Source organism: Vipera berus (genome assembly GCF_964194415.1).
Source record: "Vipera berus genome assembly, chromosome: 1".
Lineage (NCBI taxonomy): Eukaryota > Metazoa > Chordata > Lepidosauria > Squamata > Viperidae > Vipera > Vipera berus.
The window spans coordinates 157,982,038-157,995,333 of NC_138202.1; the positions used below are offsets into that span (position 1 = coordinate 157,982,038).

The window sequence follows — 13,296 nt, forward strand, 5'->3', positions numbered from 1 at the left end:
TCTTCTTTCCTCAGACTTCTATTCCTTTTTCTCCTCCAACTCTTATATCCTTAGGTTAAAAAGTTGTCCAAATTCAAGTATATAGTTAATCTTCATTTTTACAAGTAAAGAATATTCAGTGTAGAATTTCTGTCTGTTTTTACAGTTTAAAACAGAGTGGAAAAGTCCCTGGAAATCCTTGGCCACCCTATAAGAAACGAACACATTTGCACCCAAGTTATAAAGGACTCATGAAACTCTTGCACTGCAAAACTTTACACATTGTGCTGTTCACTCTACTCTACAAGGTAATTATTGGAAAGGCTGGGATCAAGAATTTGAAACTAAAAATGACTTTTGACATTGTTTTAAATTTTGCGTGAAAAATAATTGTTTTTATTACACATAATACAATGCAAGACAAGACTTTTTACACGTTTTCCTTTTTTCCATTGTATTTCCAAAGGAGAAACTAAACACAAGTACATATATTAGTATGCAGCTTATTAGTATGTATGTACTTTTTTCAGTTTGTTTGGTTTTTTTTTTTAAAAATAAAGGATAATATTCTTATGGTAAAAGGATTTTTCCAGTTGTAGCTGGCATTTCTTGTAACATTCATTTATATATGGGGGAGTTTTTATTTCCCTGAATTCTAAATTGGAAAAGTTTAGAGAGTAAAAAAAAATGTGTTTATTTTGTTATAGATATTGATGGATCATCAAAATTTGTCAGAACATGTCCTTTGCATGGTTTTATATTTGATTGAATTGGGACTAGAGAATTCTTCTGAGCAGGAATCTGATGAAGAAGTAAGTGCTAATTAAAGCATTTTTAGATAGAAAACAAATGGGTTTTGCATTGAAATGATGCGTCGTTGTGCTTTTTTCAGGCTTCTAGCTACTCCAGTTTTTCTCCAGTTTTCCCTTCATCTTATATTCTGCCATATTCCCTGCTTACTGAGTGTGTGTTTCTTTATCCATGTATAGGTTTTCTCTTGCACCTGTACTGAAGACTCAGTTTCATTTGTTGCAAGAGATGTAAATTCTCTGTTGAGAAATTAAACCTTCAATTGTGAAGGTATCTTAGAAATATTAAATATGACTGTGAAAGTGTCCTACTCAAATTTTACATTATTTTTTTCATTCATTTATATACACTTTCTTCTGTTCCAGCCATTCCATTCTGTTTTCTTCTGCCACTTTAGTTGATTATCCCCATTCAGGTCAACCTATATTCCGTATATGTTCTATATTCTTATGTTACTGAATTACTATGGCAGGGGTGTCAAACTCAATTTCATTGAGGGCTGCATCAGTATGGCGGTTGCCCTCAGGGGGCCGGGTGGGTATGGCCAGGGTGGGCGTGGCCTACTGGGTGGGCGTGGCTAGAGTGCGTATGGCCTACTGGGTGGGCATGGCCAGCTCTACATCGTTCGCATCAAGGGTGCCTATGGGGGCCTGGGCAGGAGTGGGACAGATCTGAGGGTCTCTGGCAGAAGGAGGGTCTCTGGGCCGGGGCCAAGGCAGTGGGGGCCGTTCCCTCACTGTTTCCAGGATGGCTTCGCGGGCCACATGAAACCACTTTGCGGGCCGGATCTGGCCCCCGGGCCTTGTGTTTGACATGTCTGTACTATGGGATAGTTTTTAATCATTCCTACAAAATTTTGCCATTTGCAAAGATTGGGGCTACCCCACATCTGCTAATATCTTTTTTGTATGGATGGATGACATGATTTTAGTTCTATTTCCACAACATGAGAAATCTCCAATATATACTAGTATATGCCCTTGTGATGCATTTTATTTTAGAGATTTATATGTTTCTCCTGGAGTAAAGATAGATGTATTTAAAAGGTGAAGGTAAGCTCGAAGGAAAAATAATATAGCATGTCAGCTAAAAATGAGCATTTTAGCCAAGCTAATCTTGTACAAGTTACCATTTCTTCTCCACTTACCAGGCATCGTATAGGAATAGCAGTAAATCACAAACCTCTTTGAAGAGTTACAAAAAAAAAGTATTGCTGATCTTGGCATATGGAAGTATGGATTCCATAGGATTGCTATCTTAATTTTGGGGGGTTGCATTTATGTATGAGGGTAGATTAGGATTTTTTAAAAAAATAGCGTATTGAACATGTCACAATAATCAGGGACTCATAAAATGCTAAAATGTTAAAAAGAAAAATCTATGATAATAATGTGACCCTGGAATGTAGTAAAAGTATTATGTGCCCAAGTTTTCTGAGTAATTTGTAAAGCGAGATAATACATGTTAGGGCTATGCAACCTATTCCATGAGACTCACATCCTGGACAATTCTTGAGACTTTTGAAGTTCCCCCGATAAGACCTGAGGTGACACAACCACTCTAAGAATGTCTCTCCAAATGTTTTTGCACAGCATGAATAAGTATAAATTCTGTTCTATCTTAAACATACTTCCCCCTCCCCCCCAAAAAGGAGATATCCTTAGAATTGGTCTATATTTTTATTGCTGTTAAACTAGTTACATGGCTAAATAGAGAACTAGGTATTTTTTTTGTACATGCTGAAGTTGATATTTTTATATATTTATTATTTGTGCTAATTGAATCCTAGAATGTTGATCATTGGTTTCATGTACTATGGTTGATATTCTAGGATTCCATGGGAGGCCATGAACGTTGCCATGATAGCTGGTTTCCAGGGAATAATTTGGTGTCAAACATGCGTCACTTTATTAACTATGTGCGGGTACGAGTACCAGAGACAGCACCAGAAGTGAAAAGAGAACCACCTGCGAGTACAAGCTCTGATGGCTTAGCAACCTGTCAGGTAAAGTTGTAACCTCTTTTTTTTTGTGTTACTGTGGTAATTTTAGATGTCTTAAGTTCAGTGTAGATTTTTAATCTTTTTATAGGGAGTTCAAGTAAGCTTTGCTTAAAATATATTTTTCTCTGTCACTGTGTACATATCTGGTATTTAGCAATATGGTTCTAAAGGATTGTTAACCTCCTCCTTTTTCCTCCAACTTATCAGAATCCAAGGCGCTCTAAAGGACTCCAGAGAGAGGTAGATTTGTGTGTATTTTGTAAGCCTAATGCAACGTTGCTTTAACTACGCTGGCCCTAACATTATTGCACTTCCACAGTCGTTTCAAAATACTGAGGAGCAATAGTCCTTAAAATATTCGTATGATTGTATTAAAAGATATATGAACATAGCCCTTTAGTTCGGTTCTAAATTCAATATGCGAGCTGCCATAAATAATAATTAACCTGTCAATGGAATACATGCCAGCTTGCTATGTTTGAGTATTTGTGATTTTTTTTGCTGGAAGTATTGTTAATTACGGTAATAATTTTGCTGTTTAGTTTCCTCTTTTCTCAGTAAACATAGGCCTTTGGTACTGTTAGAAATAATTTGAGTTGAAAAATTATTCAATTTTTAATATTTTATTTTATTTATTAATAATATAAACAAATTATTGCTTACATGCTTCATAACTAATTCACAATTGGGCTGCTACCTCTCAGATGGAAAATTTAAAAGATCCCTAGTCTGTTGTCTTATGTAAAATGAACGTGCATTCTTAGATTTTATTAGAATTGAGATTATGATGAAAAAAAACTCTACTAAATGGAAAGCAAGTATCCTACTTTAGTTTTTTTTTAAGGGTGGCAATAAGCTCATGTTATACTATGACCTACAGCTTCTTGTGAAATATATCACATGGTGTGGAGTTTGATTCTTCAGTTCATCACTAGAATTTCTCTTAAGCATTCTATATGTTTTGGAATATTAAATGTACAGTTTTAAGGAAGAAAAAATGTTACATGTACTCTCCTTCTACAAATGTTAGGCCACAAATCGATAAAAATGCCCACAATAAGAGAAGTTCCAGAATCTTACTTTGGATTTTAAAAAATTGATTAAATGTCCTTATATAAGAGTTTATTATTTCCCAAAAGTTCAGTTTGGGATGTGTTCCTATTCCATTGTTAATTTGACTTAACTTTTGCTTTTTATATTGCAACCTGCTGAAGTGTATTAACTTATATTGCCAGCAAACCTTAATTTGAAATCGTGGTTTGAAGTTGTCTTACGAATCTCCTTTTATAGTGTTTGTGGCCTCTTGTTCCATCCAAATTTCATTACTTTACTTAATTTTAGTTGATTATTTCATTTTGTTCTTTTCTTTGGTAGAAAGGAGAAAGACAGCTAGGGGAAAAAACCCTACAGAAGCATTTTAAGAACTTCTCACTCACAGTTCACAGACTTCTCTGTCCCTCTTTAGTTTGCCCATCATTCCTTTCCCAGATCCTTTTTGACAAGCATTCCTGTGCCTTCACAACTCTCCTCCATTTTACAAGGAGCGACAATGAACATTTACCTCTGTCTCATAAAAGATACATATTAAAAGTGCACAATTGCTATATGGTAAACTAAAGCTGTTCAACAGTTTGAATAATTTGTTTTAAAACCTACCAAGCCAATACTAAATACTGTTTCTGCTCCAATCCTTACAGTATTTACACTCAGGATCAAATTACTGTAAATAACTGTACTTCTTGTTCCCTACCACTAACATTTTAGTACTGAAAAAAGAAATAGAAATAGAAAATGTACCTCCTCCTCAAAATTCTGAGTGGTTTACAAGTTCTGTCTGTTGGTCTAACTGCCCCATGAAACATTTAAACATAAACCTGTCCATGCTGTCAAATCTAGGTTAAAAAAATAAAAGCGCCTTCAAAAAAGTATAGCTGAGTTTTACTACTCCAATTCAAAGGCTAGATAATTTTGGAATATCTTTCTGGTCCTGTAGTTTTGTAAAACAACCCATACATTGAGTAGGATTTTAGCTTCTTCAATGAACCATGTTTACCAATGCACACAAATGCAGCTAAAATTTTTAAATAATCAAAGCTTAGCTTATGGATTCAGTCAGCTTAAATGTACAAGAGGAAGATGGGATAAGGAGCATTTGATCCTTCTGATTGCATTATCTGGTGTAGCAGTTGAGAGACTTATGTACACTTTAGCCTTACAGAGCGTGTCGTTCGTTTAAGATGCATTTGCATATAATGCTTAGCTAGCATTTTTGGGGAAAAAAATGTTTAACAAGCTAACATGGCCTGATTTCACACACACTGCTAAACTGTTACAAATAAATTTCCATTCCACGCCAAACTAAGCGCATTATGGTTCAACATTATATATAAAGGTTAAAGGTTAAATACTGTAATATGAAATAAAATTTGTAATATAAAATCTTCCACGTTACAGTATTTTTCATTTGTCAGTTTCATTTTAGATTAAACTAAAAGAACACATAAGAATGCTTTTGATGATCTTTTGCTGTTGCTGCTAAAAAGTGGTTGTTGTGGTATCTAATGCAGTGCTCATATTCTTACTTTTTAAGAATTCAGGGACTGCACAAGTGTTCAGTTTGGTTGCAGAGCGTCGAAAGAAATTTCAGGAGATAATTAATCGCAATACTACTGAAGCCAGCCAGGCTGTTCGACCAAAGTCTTCAATGAAATGGTCTGCTCCTGGTGCAACACCTCAATTAACAACAGCTATTTTAGAAATCAAAGAAAGCATACTGTCTTTGCTCATTAAGCTTCATCATAAACTGTCAGGAAAGCAGAACTCCTACTATCCTCCTTGGTTGGACAACATGGATACTTTAATTCAGCATGAAAACCCAAAATATTTTCATGGCGATGGAATGACTGCTGTAGAAAGGATTTTATTAAAAGCTGCTTTTCAGAGTAGATTAAACAAACACATCATTGAAGAAATATGTAGAAGAGTAACTCCAACTGTGCCACCAAAAAAGATTAGTCCAGCAGAGAAGAAAACTTTGGACAAAGAAGAAAGGTAAGTTTTAAAGTGTTGACAAGAGAAGCATGGTGTTATTATTTTGTTCTTAAACTGTTAATGTTGCCTTATTTTGCATTTGAAAACTTACTGTAAAGAAGTGGGTTGCATGCAAAGACTTCCGTATGGGTAATACTGTACAAGCCAGGTTCTAATTTAATCCTTTATTTTATCTTATTTTACAGTTGTACAGTATGTTTTCTAGTAATTGGTGGGTTTGACTTGTTTAGATGATAACAAAATCTTAAGTTTTCTTAAAATATTTTAATGCATTTCTATCATTTTCCACAAAATATTAATGGCATATCTAGATTTGGATGGAATACAAATTCTTAAACCTAGCATGAGAGCAGAATACAAATTATCTCACTATGGTATTCTTTCAATGCCCCTGAACTCTGCCCTTCTGAACCTGGTGGTGAATGGATTCATTAATTAGGAGCAAAATTAAACATTATTTGAAATATTTTTTGTAGGAGATGAGAAGACTGAGCTGGAGGGCAGGTTTAAATGTGTAATTAGTTTGGAGTCATTTCACATCCACAGGAGATCCAAGTCCAGCCCCGCATGAATTCCATTGACCCCATTCTAGTTCCAAATTAGCTTGGACCACTAGTTCTCAGATTCTTGAGTACAGGTGAAGAAAGTCTTAGTGCTTTGCACACAATTCCTGCTCCAGATTATTTGTGCCTGACAATTTTGTAGTTTTGAATGACAGAATAAGATATAGTGAAGCTATAGTAAAAAAAAAGACAAGAAATTTGCCCCTACATAATGTTTCAGTTAAAGTTAATTCCTGTGTCTGTTCCAATTGCTAGCCACATTGTCAATGGGCATCTAGTAAAATGCAAGCATCTAGAAAAGCATGTGAACATCAGCGGAGACGGGCTGTGTGCTGTCAAGACTTGTGGAGCTGAATGTCTATGAACTGGAACAAAAGTAAATACATGGTGAATGCGAAGTTGGTCAGGGCGCAGTGAAGAATCAGATGAATCAGAAGCGGATATCTGGTTAAAATGGGCAAAGTACAAGAGCTTTTAAGATGGTTGCCTGTATATGAACATATAATACAAAATTGATGTTCTAAGGGATAGTGTCAGAATCCATTTATATCACATTTCATAATTGTATAGGTAGAACAACGTGCTATTTCTGGGGATTCTGCCATCTCTCCGAGGGGGGGGGGAGAGGATGGTTACTAAAGCGATTTTCAAACAACGGGATGTTTTACTGGGGAAGGGAGGGGGGACAGACAGGTCTGGATTGTATCTTCATTTACAACTGATAAGGAAAGCAATAACCATAAAACCAAGGAGAGTTCCCTTTCCCATGGAAGGACCTGACACCTAGCAACTGACAACAGCCTGACCAAATGGATGAGGGGAGGGGCTGGAATGGGAATGGTTTATATAGGATTGAAATGTAACTTTTCTCAGATTCCGTCTTGTATTCCCACAATCGATTCCATCCTAGTAAACATTTTCCTTTTGGACTAAACTTGCATCCAAGAGTTCTTATTTCCTAAGATGTGGATTGAGGTGGGTCCTGACAGTAGACGGAATCTGCTTTAAGAATCAACCTGGAAGGGAAAACCTTACCGGGGGACTTTGCAACAAATAAAATGTCTGGCGACGAAGCAAGAGAGGAGGGAAGCCCCACGGAGGGGGAGTCTTCCCCCCAAAGACAATGGGAAGCTTCCCCCAGAGACAATGGGAAGCTTCCCCCAGAGACAATGGGAAGCTGAAGCAGCATATTCCCCCGGGGAAGAAGCGGTGGAGCAGTACGACCGAAAACCCCGGTGGTCGATGGGCGTTGGAAGGAAAAGTGAGTGGGAAAAGGCTTCGGGAGAAACGACCCTGAGGCGTAGTAACCACCAACCGGAATGGAGGCAAGAGATGGAGAGTTCCCTGCACGCCAGCGAGGAGGAGCGGATCCTGGAAAAGGCCATTGATCTGATGAAAGCAACCCTGAGTTCACTGAGGGAGGAGAGAGCTGAAAATCGCAACTGAGGCAGCGCCTGGGGACGCAACTGGAAAGGTAATGGAGGGGATCCAACACCTGAAACCCCGGGGCCATCCAATGGAACAGGAATTGCTGCCTCAGCAGTACCCACCCACCCCAGAACCACAGATGGGGACCAGGATGAGGAGCGATACTGGCCACGGCGCAGACAACGCTCCAGCCAAAGACTCCCGCCCCTGGAAGTCAAATTCAAGGGGGAGCCATCACGACTGGGATTTTTCCTAACCCAAGTCCTCAGCTACATGGAAGAGTACGGACGGGACATCCCCAGTGACAAAACACGCATCCGAATTGTGCAATCTGCCCTGGACGGGACGGCTGCAGACTGGGTGGTGAACTTGCATGACTCCAACGCCCCAGAACTCAACGACTTCAACCGATTCATGTCATCCTTGAGGCGACGGTTCGAGGATCCTTTGGCTGACCGTAAGGCCCGGGAGAGAATCAAAACGGTGAGGCAGGGCAGGCGAGCAGTGGCTGATTATACCCAAGAATTCCGAGCCATTGCCAGCAAGCTGAACTGGCCAGAAGACATCCTCCTTAGCCACTTCAAAGACGGTCTGAACTACGACCTGTATGATGCTTGCCTGCCTCGAGGAGACCCACCCCACCTCGACGACTGGTACATCCTGGCAGAGGAAGTGGAAATAGACCTACTGAAGAGACACCGCAGAGGAAAACCATGGGGCCGCCTGCCACCCGAGCAAACACGCGAGGGGGAAAAACCACCAGCCACAGCCAAAAAATCAACAAGTTGCTTCAACTGCGGGAGAGAGGGCCACCGTGCTGCAGAATGTCGTTCAAAAGCCCCCCCACGAAAACCAGAGGCATCATCCTCCAAGAAGCCGGGGAAGCCCCAAGGCAACACAAAAGAATCTTCCATGAAGGGGACAGAGGCTGTAGAGTCCACAATTCCTGCCAGGAACTGGGACTGGACTCCGGCCTGCACCGCAGGGACGGTGGACAACTCGGAAGACAGCTCAGAGGGAGAACCATTGGTAAGTGGACCCCTTCCACCCATACTTAAGACAGTGACTATATTAGCTTCCCCTATGCCTGAAGCAGCCAAAATAAAAGCTCTGATAGACTCTGGGTGCATCCGCTGCCTTATCAGCCCAACGCTGGTGGAGAGATTGAGCATCCCAGTGAGGAGGCTAAAACAACCAATCTCTTTTAGTCAATTAGATGGGACAATAGCAGGGGGAGGACCAGCCACCCTAGCCACTTTACCAATCCACCTATCACTGGGGCCCCATGAGGAGGACATAACGTTTATAGTGGCCCCAGGCATGGAATGCCCAATGATCCTAGGACTGGAATGGCTGAAGAAATGGAACCCCGGGATAAACTGGAGGACAGCAGAACTCAATTTCCCAAAGGGGGGGCAGAAGAACTTAGACTCCAAAAGCACCCCCCCCAACCCAGAGGGAGGAGACAGCAGCAGTGGGGAAAGAGAAGGGATTACCAGAGATACCGGAGGAATACAGGGACCTGACTGAGGTTTTCAGTGAGGAAAGAGCAGATGAGCTTCCCCCCCACCGCCCCACAGACTGCACCATAGAATTCAAACCTGGGGCAAAACTCCCAAAACCCAGGATGTATGCCATGAGCCCAAGGGAAATGGCAGAAATGGAGAGATTCATAAAGAAAAACTTAGAAAGAGGATGTATTGAGCCTGCCAAACCCAAAGTGGCCGCCCCGGTTCTGTTCAGGGAGAAGAAGGATGGGTCCTTTCGTTTGGTTGTGGACTATAGAAATTTGAACACAATTAGTGAATGTAATCTGTACCCCCTTCCCCTAATGAAGGATATGTTATCCCACCTATCGAAAGGAAAGATTTTTACCAAACTAGACCTGAGGGAAGCATACTACCGTATTAGGATTAAGGAAGGAGACGAATGGAAGACTGCATTCAACTGCCCAATGGGGTGCTATCAATTCAAAGTATTGCCATTCGGACTGCAAGGGGCCCCCGCAGTCTTTATGCAATTAATTAATGACGTGCTGAGAGAGCACCTATATAAGGGGGTCCTGGTTTACCTCGATGACATCCTTATCTTTACAGAAACCAAAGAGGAACATATCAAACTAGTCAGAGCAGTCCTGAAGAAGTTGCGAGCTGCCCACTTATATGCTAAATTATCGAAGTGTGAATTCCATCAGGAAAAAATCGACTACCTGGGATATCGCATATCTCCAGAGGGCATCGAAATGGACCCTGAGAAGGTCAGGGCAGTACTAGAGTGGGCACCCCCCCGCACACGGAAGCAATTGCAAAGTTTCCTGGGGTTTGCAAACTTCTACCGCCAATTCATCCCCGCATTTGGCCAAATAGCCATGCCCCTCACAAATTTGTTGAAAACGAAGGGGGGGTCACCCGTGAAACCCAGCCAGCCTCTGAAATGGTCAATGGAATGTCAAGCAGCATTTGAGAGGCTAAAGAGACTTTTTTCTGCTGAACCTGTCCTAAAACACCCAGATCCCGACAAACTTTTTGTAATACAGGCAGATGCGAGTGATGTAGCGGTAGGAGCCGTACTATTACAAGAAAATGATGGGGGGATATTGCAACCATGCGCATACACATCCAGAAAACTCACAGAAACAGAACAACGCTGGCCAATATGGGAAAAAGAGGCATTCTCATTGAGGTGGGCATTACTAACATGGCGCCAATTTTTAGAAGGAAATAAAATACCTTTCCAGGTCTGGACAGACCACAAAAATTTGGAAGCACTAAAAACGCCCAGGAAGCTCACTCCTAAGCAAGCCCGCTGGTCCCAACATTTTCACCGATTCAATTTCACTCTCAAACACTTACCGGGGGGAAAGAACTTCCTGGCAGATGCATTATCCCGCATGCCCCAATATAACAGCACAAGAGTTACTGACTTTAAACCACTTGTACCGGAACAACAACTGGCAGCACCAGTCACCACCAGGGCACAAGAAAAAATGAAGCCGAAGGTAGATAGCCAAACTGGAATAGAATTCAGGAAATCTTTGGAAAGTGATGAATGGTTCCAGAAAAATAAACATGTGTGCACAATTAAAGATGGACTGCCGTGGGTGGGGGAGAAGCTATATATACCTGCCACACAGAGAATCAATTTCATGCAACTGTGCCATGATACAAAATCAGCAGGACACTTTGGCTTTGTAAAAACCTTACACTTAACTAAAAGGCAATTTTGGTGGCCATCTATGAAAAAGGACATAGAAAGCTATGTGGGTAGCTGTCAAATTTGCGCGATGGCCAAAAGACTGCAAGGGAAACCGCCAGGTCTGTTACAACCGGTGGCAAACCCCTCAGCCCCATGGAAAGAAATAGCCATGGATTTTATCGTAGAACTGCCAGAAAGTAATGGGAACACCGTAGTCTGGACTGCCACAGATCTGTTCTCTAAGCAAGTACATTTCATACCTTGCCAAAAAATCCCGACTGCAAAAGCATTAGCAAAACTTTTTGTACAGCATATTTACAGATTGCACGGGGTACCACAACGCATCATATCTGACAGAGGGGTGCAATTTAACGTCGGCATTTTGGAAAGAATTTTTATCCCTCTTAGGAACCACCCAAGGACTGTCATCTAGTCACCATCCTCAGACAGACGGAGCTTCTGAAAGACTTAATAATATACTTGAACAATATCTGAGATGCTATATTAATTTTCAGCAGTCCGACTGGACGGACCTACTGCCTTTTGCAGAAGTAGCATATAATAATGCAGTCCACTCAAGCACAGGTTACACTCCTTTTCAAGTAGCTACAGGCCAGAGTTTCAACCCAATACCAGAACTAACCCCAAAAGAACCGGTTATCCCTGATCTGAAGGAATGGATTGCTCAATTACAAAATACATGGCCAATCGTTAGGAAAGCGTTGGAAGATGCCAGAAAAGCATACAAGACACAGGCAGACAAAAAAAGAACCGATCCCACACCATTTAGGGTAGGAGAAATGGTATATTTATCCACAAAATACCTGAAATCACTCCAACCCTGTAAAAAACTAGGACCAAAATATATTGGACCTTTTCCAATTAAAAGAATCATAAACCCAGTAACAGTTGAATTAGAACTACCCAAAAATCTTAGACGAATACACCCAACCTTCCACTGCAGTCTATTAAAGAGAGGACAACAATCACCACTACGAGAAAAAATCCCACCACCACCACCCCCCATCATGGTGGAAGGAGAACAACATTTTGAAGTGAAAGAAATCTTAGATTCCAGAAAACACCATGGAACGATACAATATTTAGTGGCATGGAAACACCTCCCCTCCTCAGAAAATGAGTGGGTTAACAAACTCCATGTTAAAGCACCTAAGTTGCTTAAGAGGTTTCATACAGAATATCCAAACAAACCAGGCTAACATTTATATGTTTTCTTTCCCCACAGATGGACTCATCTTTTTTCTGAAAGGAGAGCCGAATGTCAGAATCCATTTATATCACATTTCATAATTGTATAGGTAGAACAACGTGCTATTTCTGGGGATTCTGCCATCTCTCCGAGGGGGGGGGAGAGGATGGTTACTAAAGCGATTTTCAAACAACAGGGGATGTTTTACTGGGGAAGGGAGGGGGGACAGACAGGTCTGGATTGTATCTTCATTTACAACTGAAAAGGAAAGCAATAACCATAAAACCAAGGAGAGTTCCCTTTCCCATGGAAGGACCTGACACCTAGCAACTGACGACAGCCTGACCAAATGGATAAGGGGAGGGGCTGGAATGGGAATGGTTTATATAGGATTGAAATGTAACTTTTCTCAGATTCCGTCTTGTATTCCCACAATCGATTCCATCCTAGTAAACATTTTCCTTTTGGACTAAACTTGCATCCAAGAGTTCTTATTTCCTAAGATGTGGATTGAGGTGGGTCCTGACAGATAGCTTTTGTGTGTTTGTGCCTTTGAGTCAGTCTTGACTCCCACCGATTCCATAGGAAAAGTCCTGCAGTTTTCTTGGGAAGGTTTTTTCAGCGGTGGTTTGCCTTCTTCATACAGCTGTGAGAGAGGTCCTAGCCCAAAGTCACCCAGCTGGCTTTGTTTCAATGGTAGGACTAGAAGTCTCCGAGTTTCCAGCCCAGTGCCTTTAATCACTGTACAAATCTGTCTCTCAAAGGAATAGTTACTGATTAGTTATTTGTTGCCTGTCTTTAGAGAGAAGAACTACAGAACCGAATTGAATCGAATATGCATATCCAGTGACAATATCTAAAGATTTGTTAAAAGAGTTTTCCCTTTCTCAGGAGTGAGGGTCATATGGCTGAGGCAAAAGGTCTTCTTTGTGGGAGCTCTCACGCTTTAGCCTACAAGTCTCTAAAGCTTCCTTGTGATTTTTAGACAGCTTAATTTTAGTGAGCCTTCAACTTTAAATAAATTTTATTGGTGTCCATCTTAGAGTAGTATTATTATT

The 13,296-nt window shown here is 40.8% G+C and overlaps 1 protein-coding gene across 4 annotated transcripts in view; it reads left to right on the forward strand.

The window, feature by feature from the left end:
• Positions 1 to 13,296, forward strand: part of UBR3 (ubiquitin protein ligase E3 component n-recognin 3) — a 119,254-nt gene that overhangs the window by 42,099 nt on the left and 63,859 nt on the right. For 2 of the 4 annotated variants that reach the window (XM_081317020.1, XM_081317021.1), the window contains exons 20-24: positions 146 to 287; positions 687 to 791; positions 2,621 to 2,794; positions 2,999 to 3,031; positions 5,382 to 5,842. In XM_081317020.1, coding sequence (XP_081173146.1) covers positions 146 to 287; positions 687 to 791; positions 2,621 to 2,794; positions 2,999 to 3,031; positions 5,382 to 5,842 — 915 coding nt within the window. The remainder of the gene's footprint in view (positions 1 to 145; positions 288 to 686; positions 792 to 2,620; positions 2,795 to 2,998; positions 3,032 to 5,381; positions 5,843 to 13,296) is intronic. The other 2 variants (XM_081317022.1, XM_081317023.1) reach the window with 1 other exon arrangement.